This window comes from Hyla sarda, chromosome 7, assembly GCF_029499605.1.
Source record: "Hyla sarda isolate aHylSar1 chromosome 7, aHylSar1.hap1, whole genome shotgun sequence".
Classification (NCBI taxonomy): Eukaryota; Metazoa; Chordata; class Amphibia; order Anura; family Hylidae; genus Hyla; species Hyla sarda.
Genome location: NC_079195.1, coordinates 143,170,026 through 143,189,675, shown reverse-complemented (window position 1 = coordinate 143,189,675; position 19,650 = coordinate 143,170,026). Strand labels below are relative to the sequence as shown.

The following is a 19,650-nucleotide window of genomic DNA, read 5'->3' as shown; positions in this document are numbered from 1 at the left end:
TGTGGAACCATCCTCCATGTAACGGTTAGGGTTTGTAATTCAATGCATATGGCTTGTACGTAAACATAAAACGTAAACGAAAACCGCAACATCTAAATTGCCCTATATCAACCCCACAATAAATGGCCATGTGGAATATCAATTGCAGCCACAGTACGTTATACATGCACCCAGAGGAATAGAAAAAAGAAATCTATTGCATAGATATTCAGTGTGATAAGAGTATCTTTAGGATCAATTCACCCAATCAATGGATAAATATATGTTCAACGGAAAGTGGCAGTAGGTATTATACTGGTGTATATATATTACCATTATAAGGTGTTACAATAATTGTTGTAAATATGGAATGGGGTTAGAAGTATCAAGCAATCCTTAATAAAACCTTACATGTAATATGAATATTATTAAATACAGTGCACAAAACTAATATATGTACATCAGATCATTTCTGTAATTGAGTCCACCTGGTACACGGAAGTCCAAGGACAAAAAACCATGGGTGCCCAATCTCCTCCTATACTTTTTCAATACCACTTATGCATATGCTAGAGCTGTCACCCCCGTGTACATCACAAATGTGTTTGCTGAGTCCAGATGCTGTTCGGGTATTGGTTAAGGTATGTGTTTGCATATTACCCCCCTAGATGCTCATCTATGCATGTTTTAAGTTTCCTAATTGTACATCCCACATACTGGAGGTGTCATGTTTGACATGTTGCTAGATATATCACATGACTCGTATTGCAATTGATTAGTCCTTTTATTGGAAAGGTTGTTACATCTTGTTAGCTTTGGATGTAAAGCTTTGGGTTGTAATGACATATTTAGACATTGGGCAACGTGGTTGGTTGCATTTGTAGAATCCAGTGGTGAAAAGCCAAGTCTCTGTTCTGAGCATATCACAATATTCACTGGGGGATAATTGGTCCCTAAGGGACCTTGCTCTCCTTGCCACATACCTAATGCCCATTTGGAGGATTTTAGCAACCGTAGGGTCTTGATATAACACAGGTTTTGTGTAATATCTAGTATAGCTTTAAAGTCCGATAAAAAAAAGGTTGTAGAAAATGTAATTATTTGTTATGTACAATTGGAGTCATGAGCCTTCTTTCTAATGATTTTTTGTAGGTAATGATCTCTGCTTTTTGCATCAGCAATAACTTTAGCTCTAGTTAAGGTAACAGATTTATAACCTCGCCTTTTTAGCCTGTTGTCAATTTCCTTGGCATTATTTTCATACATATCTGAATATGCTCTAACATATTCTCCAATGGGCAAATTCTTAATAGTATGTTGGGGGTGACAGCTGGATGCATGCAATATCGTATTGCCAGATGTTGGCTTGAGATACATAGCCGTGTGTATGGTATGCGTTTGAGTATCTCCAGTGAGAGTGACATCAAGAACATTTATTATTTTCCAAACTGAAAGTGAATTTTAAGTTAAATGTATTATCATTGATGTATTGATGGAATGCATCGGCCTCGGTTTCTGTACCCGTCCACAGCAGCACGAGGTCATCAATATAACGGCAGTACCACCCCACCAAATTATGGTGGGGATTTACGGCCGCATAGAGGTAGACCTCCTCCCAGTGTGACATATAAAGATTAGAAAGTGACGGGGAAAATTTGGCCCCCATGGGGCATCCAAAATTATTGGTTAAGACAAAAAAACTAAACTTCAAGAATATATTGTTTTAATGTGGTTATATAGTTGCTATATTTCAACATGTGATATTCCGCCGATTCTATAGCTTTTCGGTGTGGTATACAGGTATATAGAGCTGTCACATCACATGACATCCATTTGTTGTCGTTATCCCAGGTAATAGATTTGACAGCTTCAAGTATTGTGTTTGTGTCTTTAATATGTCCAATTCTTTCCAAGGCTGAATCTATTCCGGCAACGATTGGGCGAAGGGGGGGGGGGGGGGACGGTTTGGTCCTAAAAACATTTTTATGTGCTTTAGGGAAACTGTGTAATATTGGACATTTAAGGGAACTGTGGTATTTTGATTAATCACCCCTAAACTTAGTCCTTCATCTAGTAGCCAGTTTAGTTTATCTGTCACTTGTTTCATTGGGTTAGTGGATAGAGGTTTGTATGTGGAAGTATCACTAAGTTGTTCCGTAATACATTTTTCATAGTTTTTGTCCAATATTACCACTGACCCCCCCCCCCCCTCCCCTTGTCTGCTTGGCGTATTATTGGTTAATTCATGTAGGGCTTTCCTTTGGACCCGGTTCAGATTGTATTTAAGAGGAGTTTGCATGTTTATTAAATCTTTTAAATGTTTTTCTACTCTTATTTGGAACGTGTCCATGGCATCACATCTAGAGTTCCCAGGATAAAAGGACGGATTTGGTGTTGGAAAGTTGTCCATAATATGATCCCTTTCTGTTTGTACGTCCTCCTGTGTTATATTTTGTAGGTCAAGAAGATTCAATAATGTGCTTTGGCCCTGAAAGAGTGCATGTAATGGTAGAGAACTCGTAGCCATATTATTTAAATATGGTTTATTAGGTTGAGACGGGATTGATGAGAATTCTTCGGATGAAGTGTCCAAAGAAAATAAGAGTTTTCTGACTGTAATTGCCCTGACAAATTTGTTGACATCTCTGATGGTTTGCTACAGATCAGACCTTTGCGTTGGGACAAAGTTAAGCCCCTTTGAGAGGACTTGTATCTGCTCTGTACTTAATATTGAAGCAGATAAGTTGACCACCAACAAATCTTCTCATGTATGGGTAGTTAGGTCCGTTTCGTATGATATCTGCTGTATTTTGTTTTTATGTTTTCGACCTGCTCTTGTACATCGGGATCTCCTCCTGTTTCTTGTACTGTAGTTTTGTTTTTGTTTTTTTATGTCTTGATATCCCCTTCTAAAAAAAACATGGGGAGCTAAGGTTGCTCCATTGGAAAAAAATTCCTCATTCATATCTGATATTTCAGTGCCATAGTCTTTGGACTCATTGTCCGATGATGTCCTTTTTTCTTTGGTATGTTGATTTGGCTGTTAGATTTTTATTAGGATTGAGTGAGGAATATTATGTTTATTTTTATATCAGATGTACACCTCATTATTGGAATAGTCCCTAACATCTCTTGTAAATTTAAACTTTTTCTGTGCTGTTATGGAGTTCTCCAATTTAATTAGACTTTGGTTCATTTTCTCTTGTAACATTATGAGTTCTGGGAGGCTGTTGTACTGATGTAAGGATTGTGATACTGTAGCAATATCTTTTTTTCTTCTCAATCTATGATTAGTTTCATCAATTTAAATGATATCATTCCATTCCACAGTGAAATTATCATCGTAGACCGCAGTTTGGCACTTCTTTATCCTCGATCCTCTCTGGATCATTTGTTGTTCTATTTATTGAGTAAGTGTAGTGGCATACCACCATGTTTTTAACTGTTGCGTCTTCAACTGCTCCAAATCCCAGATTAAGTGTTTAATGTTAGGTGACACGCTCATTTGCATATATTGTTGGAGAAGATATTTATTACTTTAGACTTGCGTTCTGCATTGTTGGATAAAGAAATATTTGCCAGCGATTCCGGTGGGTTACCATACTCTGGTGTAATGTCCATGTTTTTATTACAAAAATAATAATATACAGTAAAGGAAAATTATCATTGCATTTAAGTGTCCAGTTGAAATTATATTATAGTGATTATACGGTAATCCTGTGTAGGAGCACGAGTGCTAGGCGGTATATCAAGACAGGAACAAAAACAATGCTATTGCAGCTCAGCTCACTCACCATTCCAGACAAATTAAATGGACATCCTCAATGATTGTAGCACTGAAGCTCGGACAGAGCTTCATTTGTCATGGAATTTGTGTACTGTGCAATCCGTGTGTCAAGCAGTTGATGCGTTTGTTTCCTGTCCTCTGGATGCCTCTAATATATGTTTGTTACATGTGATTATATAAGTGGACATCCATTCCAGAGTTTGCAGGGTAATCACAGGTTTGCCGATATCCATGTCTTGGTTTACAATGGGCTTGCCTCTGCGGCTGGTATTGTCTTCACACGCCAGCCGAACCGGAAGGCAACATACTGGTAATAATTTAATTTGTACTCTGGGTATATAAGCAAGCACTGTTTTATGAATTATTGCCATGACTAAGGGCTTGTACTAAGCCCGAAAGGCGTTGGCGTGTATGTTTTTATCATCTTGAGTTTTGATTTTTTGCACCATGTTTTAATTGGGACAATTAAAGTTTGTATTTCACAGAAACACATCACGCTGGGAAGCTGGACTCAAAACCTTTTGTAAATTACCCTAAGGCTACATTCACACGGTCATTGTGACTCGCTCATTAAGGATTTAGTTAGGCTCAGTCAGTGTGAAAGTAGCCTAATTCTGATAATCTTTCTGGGTACTGTAGTTCTCCCATTCCCCGTATTACTCTGATCGCCTATCTTTAAACCCTCTCCAGCTCCCCCATATCTTTCATGGGTTGAAAAATAAAACTTACCGATTTTTGACTCTGACTGAAAATCGTGGTCTGCCACGATTTGCAGTCAGAGTAAAAAACCGGATTCCCTGACAAAATGACCAGATCGTAGTCACTAGCTGACTACAGTCGGGTCCACAGCCCCATAATAGTTAATGTCTCCATAACTGTATGTACCTATCCATGCACAGATACGATTTCCGGCGATTTGAGCTTCCTAAATCATATCTGTGCATCGGAAGGTCAGATTGTGGTGTGAATACAGCCTAAAGTAGGAGAGCATATTTAAGAAAAGAAAAACTACCACAAGAGGACATGGTTTTAAATTAGAGGGGCAAAGGTTTAAAAGTAATATGAGGAATTATAATATTACTGAGAGAGTAGTGGGTGCATGGAATAGCCTTCCTGCAGAAGTGGTAGCTGCAAATACAGTAAAGGAGTTTAAGCATGCATGGGATAGGCATAAAGCTATCCATCATATAAGATAGAGATAGGTATAAAGCTATCTTTCATATAAGGTAGGGACAAGTATTTAGAATATTGGGCAAACTAGATGGGCCAAATGGTTCTTATCTGTATAAAATAGCATCTAGCATCATATAGAAAAGCTTCAAGCAATTTACAAACAATGGAGGTTAAACTAGCAGGCTTATAGTTCCAGGGTCACTTTTTGACCCCTTTTTGACTATTGGTACCATATTTTCTACGTGCCAGTCCTGAGGAACAGACCCTGTCACCATAAAGTCCCTAAATATTGGAAATAAAGTTATATCTAAAGTTAAAGTCTATCATGTTACCTAACTCCTTTAGAATGTGTAGATGAATGCCATCTGGACCTGGTGATTTATCTATTTAAATTTTTTTAGGCAGCAAATACAGTGGAGAAAAAAAAATATATATATAAAGAACATTTTAGGGATATTTTTACTTTCTTCGGCAATGAGCCTCTCAGTTTTCAGTTTTACTGATTTTTACGTTTTTTATATATTACATATTTTGTTACTCTTTTTATACTGTGGTCTTGTAGCTTGAAAGCTTTCTTTTTGTTATTTATTGCCCCCTTACATTTTTTTTTTATCATTGGCTTTCACTTTCTTCTGACCCTTTGTATAAAGCAAATGTACCTCCTACAGTGAATTTTAAAGATATTTTTAACTTCTTAAGGATAAAGGGCATACCTGTATGCCCTGGTCCCGCTCCTGCAGTTTGAAACATGCTCCTGAGCTGAGTGCACTTTATACCCAGTGAGTTCTGGTTGCTATCAGCAGCCAGGACCCACGATAATGTCGAACAGATGACTGGCATTCACCCTTTATACGGCGCTATCAAACTTGATTACGGCATCTAAAAGCAGGATTAAACATTAATGGTTAGCTCAGGGAGCTGATCGAGTTCCAATTAGCTGAGTGTATGTCGGGTGGGCACTGACTCCTCGCCGTTCGATCGGTGTTCTGATGCTTTAGGAAGCCTCAGCAGACAACAGCAGCAGAGCACCGATAACACTGATCAATGCTGAACCAAAGAACAGTGTATGCAATTGCAAGATTGCATGTTATAGCTCCCTAAGTGAATCAAAGGGGTACTCCGGTGGAAAACAATTTCTTTTCAAATCAACTGATGGCAGAAAGTTAAACAGATTTGTAAATTACTTTTATTTAAAAGTCTTAAATCCTTCCAGTACTTATCAGCTGCTGTATGCTCCAGAGGAAGTTCTTTTCTTTTTTAATTTATGTTCTGTCTGACCACAGTGCTCTCTACTGACACTCTTTTTTTATTATAAAAGTGCAAAACACAAAACAAGTTCATTTCACTGTAACAAAATTAACAAAACTGAACATAAAAACAAACTATCCGTCTCAAAATAACAACTTAAACCTCCCTAACCGGCCAGCCCAGATAAACCAAAAATAAATGAATAAATAAATCATTACCTACTATAGTCCAACACATACACACACACACATACCTAATGAACATAAATAAAGCTTTCCTCGCTTGGATCAAAAACTAAAAATATCCAAACTAGGAAACATAACCACACTCCAACCCCCCCCCCCCCCCCCCCCCCCCAAAAAAAAAAAAAAAAAATATGGCTAGCTGCCTTAACAAAAATAATCCAACTTGGATAACAAAATATATATATATACCCACAAACAAAAACTAATCCACACTGGGACACAAACATAAATATATTGTACTCTTAACACTATACTATAATAACTGAAAACTGGTCCGACTGCCTTTCTCTCAAAATAATTATGACATTATATAAATAATAAAACTTCAATAAATAAAAAAAATAATAATAAAAAATAAAAAATACAAAAAAAAAATCCCACTATACATAAAACCATACAGAATGTACATAACAAAAAAAACAAAAAAAAACTCAATTACACAGAAAAACAACCTATACTAAACTATCCCACCACCCCCTCTGGACATGGGTCAGAGTCCATAGGTCACAGTTTTTGTCCACAACTGACCCATACCAGACCCCCAAAATAGTACCCACTGCAACAGTCCAGTCCTGGGTACACACCACCACCACCCCCCCAAAAAAGAAACCCCACCCAACCAAAAATACACACCTACCCACCTAATGTAAACAGAACAATATATACAAAACAATATATACATACTCTACAACAAAGCAATATTAACAGTACAATACACCAAAACCACAAGGCCCAAGTTTGGTTGCCTGCAAGCCCTTTACAATCCATCCATAGAAAACAAAACAAAAGGCTAAGGTGACATGCATAGCCCCCCACCAGGAAGAAGGATGGCAATCCTGATAAAATTTAATTTAAATTCCTCTCCCTATCAACCTCTAACCCTATCACTATCCCTTCATGAAACTGACCCTATACTCACCCTAAGATATATACACTATCCCTGGCCAAAATAAGGTACTTCACCTTAAGGGCCTAGTACCTAGGGCACATCAAAAGAAAAACCTCTCCATAGGAGAGAAGCCCTACTGGTACCAAGACTGCCATACTCCAAAGACCTAATCTTCCCGAGGTCACCAGTGATGTTCCTACAGACCTCCACCTCGGAGAGGACTTTCTGTTGGGTCGATACTAAGCACCGTGCATTCCACGTGTAGTACCTAACCACTAAACTAACTAAGAATAAAGTGCCCCGGTCTCGGCCACCCAGGGACCTGAATGCCCCATAAGCCCACTCCGGATAGGTAAGGCCGGCAAGTTGACTCCAGTTGATGGAAGCGCCCACCCGGTTGTAAACCCCTATATTAAAGGGACAATGAAGCAGGAAGTGGTCCATGCTTTCCAGCGTGTCCCCGCACTCTTCTCGGGGACATCCCCGGTCATCAGAGTTCCTACACTTCAGGTTGTCCCTTACATATAGCTTCCCCTGAAAGCAGCGCCAGGCCAAGTCCCAAAACTTCTGGGGGATCCTTTTCATGTTCAAAAGATACAACCCCACCCTCAGATCCTGACCTGGGCAGTCCCTGAGCGCCAGAGGCTTCTGGAAGTGGGTCAACAGAACCCGTTTGTCAAGGAACTGCCTTGACTGGGTCCTGATCTCCCACACTCCCAGACCCCACCGGCGTATCGCCTTCAGAGTCGGGGTAGCGTAAGCCGGAAGATATCCATGGGGTGTACGGAGGTCCTTCACTCACCCTCCTCTCTCCCATTCCTGGAAGAAAGGCCAAAACCATTCCCTGCAGGAGAGTACCCACGGAGAAGCCCTCTCTGACCAGAGGTTTGCGATGTTGGCTTTCAAGAAGGTGTTCGTAAAGAACACCACAGGGTTTACCATAGATAAACCCCCTAGTCTCCTCGTGCGGTACGTAACCTCCCTCTTGACTAGGTTAATCCTGTTCCCCCATAACAGTTGGAAAAACAGGCTGTAGATCTTAGTGTAGTAAGCTTCTGGCAAGATACATACACTGCCCAGATAGATAAACAAGGGGAGCAGGTATGATTTGATCAGGTGTACCCTTTCCCTGAGGGTCATAGACCAACCCTTCCACTGGTCCACCTTCTGAGCGGCATCCTGGAGCTTACCATCCCAGTTTTTGGTGGGATAATCATCTTGGCCGAATGTGATGCCTAAGACTTTTGCTGACTCTTGGGGCCCTGGAAGGGTGTCCGGGAGATCAAACGTGGGGTCTCCCCCTCCCCCTCCCAGCCAGAGACTCTCACACTTATCCCGGTTGATCTTAGACCCGGATGCCTCCGAGTAGCGGTCCACCTCCGACATCACCACATCGACCTCCTCTCTTGAGGAGACGAAAATAGTGACATCGTCAGCGTACGCCACCACTCTCTGGGCGACATCAAGCTCCGCCAGACTCATCCCGACTCCCGCCAACGGCCCACAATCTACCCTCCGGACGAAGGGATCGATTACGAACACGTATAAAAGCGGGCTCAGAGGACAACCCTGACGGACTCCGGACCCCACCACAAAAGAGCGGCCAGACCACCCGTTCACCAGCGGGAAACTCTCTGCCCCTGCATACAAGATCTTAAGCCAATTAACAAAAGTAGTTGGTAAGCCATATCTCAGGAGGACGGACCATAGGTACTCGTGGTTCACCCGATCAAATGCTTTGGCCTGATCCAAGGACAGCAAGTACCCCTTCCAGAGACCTGCACTACTCCGCTCCACTGCCTCCCTGACACTAAGGACAGCACTTAAGGTGCTTCGGCCTGGAAAAGAGCAGTGCTGAGCCCCCGAAAGGAGCCGGGGTGCAAACTTCACCAGCCGATTAAACAATATCTTAGCCAGAAGCTTCCTGTCCGTATTGAGAAGAGCTATGGGTCTCCAATTCTCAATACGGCTAGGATCTTTACCCTTTGCCAGAAGAATCAGGGCTGACCTCCTCATTGACTTCGGCAGAGTGCCCGAGGAGAGACACTCATTGAATACCTCAGTCAAGAGGGGAGCTAAAGACTCCTTAAAGGTCCTGTACCACTCTGATGTTAAGCCATCCGGACCTGGCGACTTCTTAGGGGCAAGCCCCTCGATCGCCATTCTCACTTCCTCTTCCCTGATTTCTTCTGCCAAAACATCAAGAGAGGGGTCTACCCCTGGCTCAGGAATGGTTTCAGTCAGGAAAACCGACATCCTGTCTCGATCTAGATCCTTCCTTCCCAAGAGGTGCGAGTAGAATGATCTGACAACCTCCAAGATCCCTGATCTGGACCGATTCAGAGATCCTGTACTATCAATCAGTCCTGAAATGACTTTACTACTCACTGACATCTTACAGTTTCTGTAAGGGTCGGGCGAGCGGTACTTCCCGAAATCCCTCTTAAAAACCAAAGATGCGTGCCTATCGTACTGACACCTCATCAGCAAGGACTTCACTCTGGAGATATCCTCTCGGCTACCTCCAGTCGAGACAAGAAGCTCGAGTTTCCTCCTCAGACCCTGATACAAGCGGTACCTGTTCAGAGACCTGAGGCTCGAGAGCTGGCGGAAGAACCCCGCAACCCGCTTCTTGAATATCTCCCACCACTCTGACTTACTACTACATAGGCCCAGTAAAGGTACCTGGCTCTGAAGAAAATCCTCAAAGGACTGTCTTACTTCCGCTTCCTCCAGGAGGGACGAATTCAGCTTCCAATAACCTTTTCCCATCCGGGGGGTCTCTGAAACATTCAGGGAAAACAAAATCATACAGTGATCGGAGAACTCCACTTCAACCACGGACACTACGGAAGAGACAGCTTCCTCCTTTAAATAAAACCTATCTATCCTAGACCTGCGACTACCTTGATGATAGGTGAAACCCGCGTGGCCCGAGGGGCTCTGGATGTGGGCGTCCTCTAGGCGAGCTTCTCTAGCTATGCTAATCAGTGCCACACTATAGCAAGTCAGCGGACCATTGGAGCCTCTCCTATCTTGGGACCTCGTGACATTATTGAAGTCCCCTCCAAAGATCACTTGTAGACTCGTAAAAAGAAAGGGCTTAATCCTCATAAAGAGATCTTTACGGCCCCGCTTAGTTTGCGGGGCGTAGATGTTAATGAGCCGGAGCTCTTGTCCCTTCATGAAGACATCTAAGATCAGGCACCTCCCCATTTCTAATTCAATAACCCGTCGGCATTCAACAGGAGCGGTAAAAAGGACCGCCACCCCACTATACGGCTCAGCCGCAAGAGACCAGTGGGAGGGACCGCGCCTCCACTCTCTTCTGGCTTTTACCAGAGAGGCTAGATCTGACAACCTGGTCTCCTGTAAAAGGAAAATGTCGGCTTCAACACGGCCGAGAAAATCAAAGGCTGCAAATCTAGCCGTATCTGACTTTATACTGGCACAGTTAATAGATGCCAGCGTCAATGGGGTGAGTGCCGCCATACAGGGTGATTAAATTAGACGGCCACACCCTTTACTTTCTCTTTCCCTTCTTTTTTGCCCCCTCATCCCCCGAAGAAGACGAGAGGGCAGGACCACTCTTGGATCTTTTTTTACACTCCGATTGATCCATATGGTCCCCGTCTCTGTCCGGCTCCGGTCTAGCCCTGCCCTCTGAGGAAGGTGCCTCAACAGGACAGGGCCCAGTTCCCCCCAGAGGCTCCTTCTCCCTAGGCACCCCGTCCTCACCTTCCCCCTCCAAGGAGGGGGAGGAGATGGTATCGAGGACGAGGTATCGGTTTGACAGGTCAATCAGAGGGGGGGCAGTCAGGCTTCCGTTTTGGACCTGGCCCGTAGTACAAGGAACTTCAGAGGGCTCTGACCTCTTCTTTCTCCCTTTCCTTTTGCCCTTATCTTTCTTTTTGGGCCTCACCCCACTTTCCTCATCCACACTTTCTTAGTGGGAGGAATCGGAAGGGTCGGCCATATTGCCTTTCTCTCTGTGAAGTCTCCTGATCTCCTCATCCAGCACGTTCTCTTCTAGGGCTTCAGCGGTTACAGGGCCAGCTTCAGGAGCAGGGGCTGAAGCTACCCCCGTCACCTGGGCACTCTCCAGCTCCCTACTCCTTCTACGATTTTCCTCCCGCCTTAGTTTGGCGGGGCCCTTTTTCCTCCTCACTAGCCCTGTTGCGCCCCCATCCCTGCCCGTACCCTCCCCAGCCGAGGCAACTTCGCAGCTCTCCTCAGCCGGAGCGGCCGCCGCACGGGCGAAGGCGCTAGGACAACGGCTAAAAGGGTGCCCGAGGACACCACACAGGTGGCACCGAATCTGCCTACAGGATGCGGCCAGATGACCCACCCCACCACACAAAGCGCAGACCTGCACAGTACAGGCTGCGCTAAAGTGGGTGGGGCTGCCACACCTGTGACAGACCTTGGGTTGCTCCTGGTAGAAGACCTGGATCCTATCGCGTCCAAGGAAGGCGGCTGACGGAATGTGGGCAACTGTACTCCCTGAACGCTTGAGTTTGATGGAAAACGTCCAGGCCCCGGACCAGATCCCGTGCTCATCCAAGTTTTTCTTGGGCATATCCGTCACATCCCCATACCATCCAAGCCAGGTCATAATGTCATAACAAGAAAGTGACTCGTTACGGGTCAAAACGGTAACTTTCTTGACAGAGTTCTGACGGGAAATCGCCTTGACGGCAAAATCCCGCCAGCCGGGCTCGTTCTTTGCCACTTCGTAGTTTGACCAGAAGAGTTCGAGACCCTCTGGCCGTACGAAACTGACATCAAACTCGGATGAACCGTAGGGGTGAATGAGGGCAAAGATGTCACTTGCCCTGAATTCCATCTGAAGGAGGAGCTCAACCACTTTAGAGCGAGGTGGGCACGCATCCTCGCCCCTCCAAATCAGATGGACCACATTCCTACGGTTACTGTCCTGCCCGGTTGTCGGGAGGGACCAGACCACCTCCCCATTCCGCTCTCGGAAAGCCCCCAAACCGTGCCTCTCTATCCAGAAAGACAGGTCGAACTCACCCCTTCCCTCTACCTGGATCGACCTGTCGCCCCTGCGTAGAGCCTCCAGGAGGCGCTGTTGCAAGTGGCCTCCAGAGCCGGACAGAGACGGGGACCCCCCTGAACCCCCGGCAGTGACATTGGCATAGCTCCTAGAAGCAGTCACTACCGGGGGGGCAGCCAGACCAGACCCAGACCCAGAACCGTCAGTACAGCCACTCACACCACTACTCCCATCTTTATTCCCATTCATACCCGACTTTCCACTCTTACCACTACTAGTCCCACCATCATTCACTCCACTTACACTCCCACATGCACTCCTCTCATCCACATCACTACTACACTAAGCATTCTCACATCCTCCACTCATTACCTGCCTAACAGATTCTGGGCTGGCTGGGACTTGTAGTATAGCTGGTTTAATAATGTTCTTTGCTGTCTTAGCTGTTGCTGGGGTTGACGCCAAGGGCTCCTCCTCCATGGGCGATGTCCCTTCTGGAGTCTGGAGCTGCCCCCCCGGGCGCACCCCAGCTCCGCCCACACTCTCTGACACGCAGGGAATCCCCACCGTGCCAGCTGTGCCCGTCCGCACGGGCTCTGCAGCAGACTCTGACGCCCGGACACTCCCCTCCCTCACAGAGGAGTGCCCCGCAGCGCCCACAGAACATATAGTACTCGGAGGACCGCCCCCCGAGCACCTGGACCCACCATTCTCTGCCAACGGCGCCTGGACACTCCCCCCCCCCTCACAGGGGAGTGTCCCGCAGCGCCGGTAATGCCCACAGCACTCGGGGAACCGCCCCCCGAGCACGCGGTGGCATAGCTTGCCTCGCCACTTCCCACCATGAGCCCATCCTGCCCCTCCCTACCGGCAGGATGGGTGGGCTTCACATCTATTGCGCCTACAGCCTTTTCAGACGCCATGCTGTACCCCCCTTGCTGGCCCCTGTCCATGACAGGAACGGGGTCTGGCAGTTTGGGGGGCCCAGCAGCCTGAACCAACTTCACAGCTGGCCCAGACTGCTTGAATGAATGAAAAACAAAAGATACCGTTTCCTGAACTTTCTGCTTCTTCCTTTTCTTCACTACATCATTCTTGCCAAGATCTTCACCAAAGGCAAAATCCTCAAAGCGGGTAGGTGACTCCTGCTGCACAATAGCTCTCAGCAAACCCCCACTAGCTGCGTCCTCTTCACAGCTATCCTCCATCTCCCCATCACTGGAAGGTAACGCCACTTGATAGGGCTCTGGGTAGCTATCTTGGGGGGGCTGGGGGTCACATGCACCAGGGGCAGCATCCCCCTCACTCTCCACAGCTTCACCTGACTCTCCATCACCTTCCTCCTCTCCATCTTCCTCCTCACTGCTGTCCTCATGGCTGTCTGCACATGCATGCGGGTTTTTAAATCTTTCATTGTTAGTAAGTTTTTCCTTAAAGAACCCTGCATCCTCAGCAATGTTCCTTCTGGCCTCCTCCACCTCAGCCACCTTTGCCTTAAGAGCCCGCACCTGAGCAGTAAACTTCTGCCTCTTACCTGTAGAGGCATTGTCAGCCTGGTAGCGTGAAAACTTCAGGTCTTCCCTCAGGCTCCTAAGTTTTCTTCCCAACTCTTCATACTCCGCCATCTTGGATTGGATCCGTGACCCATACATCTCCAGAGACTCCCTTGGACCCCGTACCCCCCATTGCTGGGGTTCAGGGGTAGCAGAAGGTCCGCTGTTCTTCGGGTTTGGATGGGGGAGCGGGCTCCGCATTTCTCCGGGCCCTGCTGGAACGCCTCACCCCGACCTTGGAACCGGCTGTAGATGCTATCTTCCCCCCTCTCGCCAGCCGGGAACGAGAGGTAGAAGCCCGAGACTCCCTTGGCTCCATGCAGGAAAGCTCTCCCCAGGGGCCTGCCACACCCGTGGGAAGGCAGGTGAAAAACGCTGCTTCTCTCAGTGTGGAAGTCTGGAGCTCAAAGGAGACACACCCGACAACTTCACACACTGAAACTGCTGTGTTCACAGGATGTGCTCTCTGCTGATACCTCTGTCCATGTCAGGAACTGTCCAGAGCAGGAGTAAATCCCCATGGCAAACTTCTACTGCTGTGGACATAATTTCCCCCCACAAATATTTTTCTTTTTTGTTTTACTGTAGATTTTGTTATGAAATTATTGATGTCATTATAAATTGCAATTTGTGGTGCAAAAAACAATCCCTCATATGGGTTTATAGGTGGAAAACTGAATGTTTTATGATTTTTAAAAGGGGAGGAGGTAAAAGCGAAGGTGCAAAAATGAAAAATGGTCTGGTTCTCAGGGGGTTAAAAATCTTCCACTTAGTGTCTCTTTGAGGACATTATCCCAGTCTATAAGGTTAAAGGGGTTCTCCGGTGCTTAGAAATCTTATCCCCTATCCAAAGGATAGGGGATAAGATGCCTGATCGCGGGAGTCCCGCTGCTGGGGACCCCCATGGTCTTGCACGCAGCACCCCGATTGTAATCAGTCCCTGGAGCGTGTTCGCTCCGGGTCTGATTACCGGCGACCACAGGGCCGGCGGCGTGTGACGTCACGCCTCTGCCCCCGCCGGCCCTGTGGTCGCCGGTAATCAGACCCGGAGCGAACACGCTCCGGGGACTGATTACAAACGGGGTGCTGCGTGCAAGATCACGGGGGTCCCCAGCAGCGGGACTCCCGCGATCAGGCATCTTATCCCCTATCCTTTGGATAGGGGATAAGATGTCTAAGCACCGGAGAACCCCTTTAAGGGCTTCGCTAATCTGATATATCTTTGCTTTTCTAAAGTTTGGTGTTGAATTGGCTCTTTCTAAAAACACTCTATTGAAGGATAAGCTAAAATATGTTGTACTGTAGTCACTCTTTACTAGGTGTCCCCTGACCTGCACATTCTTTATTCTGTCAGGTTGGTTGGTTAATATTAAGTATAATAGAGCCCTCCTCTAGTCGGCTCCTGCACCATTTGGGAATTAAATTTTCTTTAGTTACAGATAAAAAACTATTTCCTTTGTGATGTTCACAGGTTTTTCAGGTTAGATCAGGTTGTAAAAATCATCTTAATAACAATCTCAATGTAGTTTGCTGCCTTATCTATTTGCATCGATAATGGATTATCTGTTGCTTCTATATTTGGTGGATTATAGTAAACGTCTACCGGTATTTTATTACTTTTTTTTCCTGTATATTTCTACCCATAGAAACTCCATATTAGCCTTTCTATCACATGTATCTTTTCGTAGTTTGGGCCTTAGATAGGACTTCTGTTTTTACACCTGTTTTCTATATTTCAGTAATTTCCGTATAAAAAAAAAATATCCTGAATTTTAACTTCAAAGGCATTACTATGCATAATAAATGTTTCCTTTCTGTTGTTTGTTTGTTTTTTTAGGAAAAACAGCCCTAAAAAATTAGTACGGGCAGATTCTGTGAGTGAACTCCCTGCACCTAGAAGACTTAGATGGAAATGTTCTCCAGAAATTCAGGGACATTTAGCATCATCAGCTGAAAAACTTCAAAGGTATGTACTTTTTAGCTATGGTACAAGGACCCAAAGTATCTAAAATGACATTCAGTAAGTGTGTTAACCCTTTAGGTGTTTCACAGGAATAGCAGCAAAGTGAAGGAGAAAATTCAAAATCTTCATTTTTTACACTCGCATGTTCTTGTAGACCCAGTTTTTGAATTTTTACAAGTGGAAATAGCAGAAAAAGCCCCCAAAATTTGTAACACAATTTCTCTCGAGTAAGGAAATACCTCATATGTGTATGTCAAGTGTTCGGCAGGTGCAGTAGAGGGCTCAGAAGGGAAGGACCTACAATGGGATTTTGGAGAGTGAATTTTGCTGAAATGGTTTTTGGGGGGCATGTTGCATTTAGGAAGCCCCTGTGGTGCCAGAACAGCAAAAAAAATACCCACATGGCATACTATTTTGGAAACTAAACCCCTTAAGGAACGTAACAAGGGGTACAGTGAGCCTTAACTACCCACAGGTGTTTGACGACTTTTTGTGAAAGTCGGATGTGCAAATGAAAAAATAAATTTGTTTTTACTAAAATGCAGTTTTTCCCCTAAATTTTACATTTTTACAAGGGGTAATAGGAAAAATGACCCCCAAAATTTGTAACCCCATTTCTTCTGAGTATGGAAATACCCCATGTGTGGACGTCAAGTGCTCTACTGGCGAACTACAATGCTCAGAAGAGGAGAAGCGCCATTGAGCTTCTGGAAAGAGAATTCATTTGGAATGGTAGTCAGGTGCCATGTGCGTTTACAAAGCCCCCTGTGGTGCCAGAACAGTGGACCCCCCCACATGTGACCCCATTTTGGAAACTACACTACTCACAGAATTTAATAAGGCGTGCAGTGAGTATTTACACCCCACTGGTGTTTGACAGATCTTTGGAACAGTGGGCTGTTCAAATGAAAAATAAAATTTTTCATTTTCACGGACCACTGTTCCAAAAATCTGTCAGACACCTGTGGGGCATAAATGCTCACTGTACCCCTTATTACATTACATGAGGGGTGTAGTTTCCAAAATGGTGTCACATGTGGGGGGGTCCATTGTTCTGGCACTATGGGGGCTTTGTAAACCCACGTGGCCTTCAATTCCGTACAAATTTTCTCTTCAAAATCCCAATGGCGCTCCTTCTCTTGTGAGCATTGTAGTTCACCCACAGAGCACTTTACATCCACATATGGGGTATTTTTTTACTCAGAAGAAATGGGGTTACAAATTTTGGGGGGCTTTTTTCCTATTTTCCCTTGTGAAAATGAAAAATTTAGGGTAACACCAGCATTTTAGTGAAAATTTTTTTTTTTCATTTTCCCATCCAAATTTAATGAAAATTTGTCAAACACCTGTGGGTGTTAAGGCTCACTATACCCAATGTCACGTTCCGTGAGGGGTTTAGTTTCCAAAATGGGGTCACATGTGGGTATTTATGTGTTTGCGTTTATGTCAGAACCGCTGTAAAATCAGCCACCCCTGTGCAAATCACCAATTTAGGCCTCAAATGTACATAATGCACTCTCACTCCTGAGCCTTGTTGTGAGCCCGCAGAGCATTTTACGCCCACATATGGGGTATTTCCGTACTCAGGAGAAATTGCGTTAAAATTTTTATCCTTTTTACTGCTTGAGAAAATAAAAAGTATGGGGCAACACCAGCATGTTAGTGTAAAAAAAAAAAAAAATTACACTAACAGGCTGGTGTAGCCCCCAACTTTTCTTTTTCGTAAGGGGTAAAAGGAGAAAAAGCCCCCCAAAATTTGCAGTGCAATTTCTCCCACGTATGGAAATACCCCATATGTGGCCCTAAACTGTTTCCTTGAAATGCGACAGGGCTCCGAAATGAGAGAGCGCCATGCGCATTTGAGGACTAAATTAGGGATTGCATAGGGGTGGATATAGGGGTATTCTACGCCAGTGATTCCCAAACAGGGTGCCTCCAGCTGTTGCTAAACTCCCAGCATGCCTGGACAGTCAGTGGCTGTCCAGAAATGCTGGGAGTTGTTATTTTGCAACAGCTTGAGGCTCCATTTTGGAAACACTGCCATTTTTCATTTTCATTGGGGGGGACGTGTAAGGGGGTGTATATGTAGTGCTTTACCCTTTATTATGTGGTAGTGTCGTGTTTTTAGGGTACATTTGCACTGGCGGGTTACGGTGAGTTTCCCGCTAGGAGTTTGCGCAGCGGCAAAAAATTTGCCACAGCCCAAACTTGAAGCAGGAAGCTTACTGTAAACCTGCCCATGTGAATGTATCCTGTACATTCACATGGGGGGGGCAAACCTCCAGCTGTTTTAAAACTACAACTCCCAGCATGTACTGACAGACCGTGCATGCTGGGAGATGTACTTTTGCAACAGCTGGAGGCACACTGGTTGGAAAACCTTCAGTTAGGTTCTGTTACCTAACTCAGTCTTTTCCAACCAGTGTGCCTCCAGCTGTTGCAAAACTAAAACTCCCAGCATGTAGTTATGCAACAGCTGGAGGTACACAACTACAACTCCCAGCATGCTGAGACAGCTGTTTGCTGTTTGGGCATGCTGGGATTTGCAGTTTTGCAACATCTGGAGGGCTACAGTTTATAGACCATTGCACAGTGATCTCCGACTGTGGCCCTCCAGATGTTGCAAAACTACAAATCCCAGCATGCCCAGACAGCAAACAGCTGTTTGGGCATGCTAGGAGTTGTAGTTTTGCAAGATCTGGAGGGATAAAGTTTAGAGACCACTGTATAGTGGTCTCAAACTGTAGTTCTCCAGCTGTTGCAAAACTACATATTCCAGCATGTCCAAACAGCTGTCTAGGCAGTCTAGGTCCATACGATGCAGGGAGCCATCCTCTTCTGTCGCACGACATCGCCGCCCGCCAATCACCGTTGCCCGCTGCCGTCGGATGGGTAAGTGGATCTTGGGCGCCCGGTCCCCTTCGGTTCCCCATTCTGCCCCGCCTATTGTGGGGGGGGGGGCAGGACGGGGAAAACAAAAGTATACCCCCCCGCTCCCGATCTGCTATTGGTCGTCGCTTCTGACGACCAATAGCAGGGATAGGAGGGTGGCACCCCTGCCACCTCACTCCTATCCCTTCAGGGGGATCGTAGGTGTCTTAGACAACCGCGATCCCCCTTATAATCCGGGTCAGCGGGTCACCATAGATCCCGTATGACCCGGAATCGGCGCAAATCGCAAGTGTGAATTCACTTGCGATTTGCGCCGATCACCGACATGGGGGGGTCTGATGACCTCCCTGGGCATTTGCACGGGGTGCCTGCTGATCGATATCAGCAGTCACCCTGGTCCCTGCCCGGCGCGCTGCAGGGACCAAAATTCCCACGGGCGTATGGATACGCCCTTCGTCCTTAAGTACCAGGACGCAAGGGCGTATGTATACGCCCTTTGTCCCCAACAGTTTAAAAGGGTACTCCGGTGGAAAACGTTTTTTTTTAAATCAACTGGTGGCAGAAAGTTAAACAAATTTGTAAATTATAATCAAGACTTTCGGCACTGCTTACTTCTGCACCTCTGAGCGGACGGACACTAAATCACTGCTGCGGTTGTGGATTGAGTGGTGCTCTGACACATAAAAGACGTAACCTCAGTACACTTGATAGAAGAATGAAAAGTCGGCACTCACCGGTTCTTTCAGTTCAGCAATATTTATTGCACATACTCACAGCCTTAGTAGGGGAGGACAACAGATGGTAACAGGGGGGTATCACAGAGAGGCCACTCGCCTCTCTGTGATACCCCCCCCTCCCCCTGTTACCATCTGTTGTCCTCCCCTACCAAGGCTGTGAGTATGTG

General features: G+C 45.6%; 1 protein-coding gene across 1 annotated transcript in view; it reads left to right on the top strand.

The window, feature by feature from the left end:
* The window catches only part of CHAT (choline O-acetyltransferase), a 161,579-nt gene that overhangs the window by 103,743 nt on the left and 38,186 nt on the right, over nt 1-19,650 (top strand). Inside the window, exon 10 of the mRNA XM_056530923.1 lies at nt 15,729-15,857. Within this exon, the coding sequence (XP_056386898.1) occupies nt 15,729-15,857 (129 nt within the window). The remainder of the gene's footprint in view (nt 1-15,728; nt 15,858-19,650) is intronic.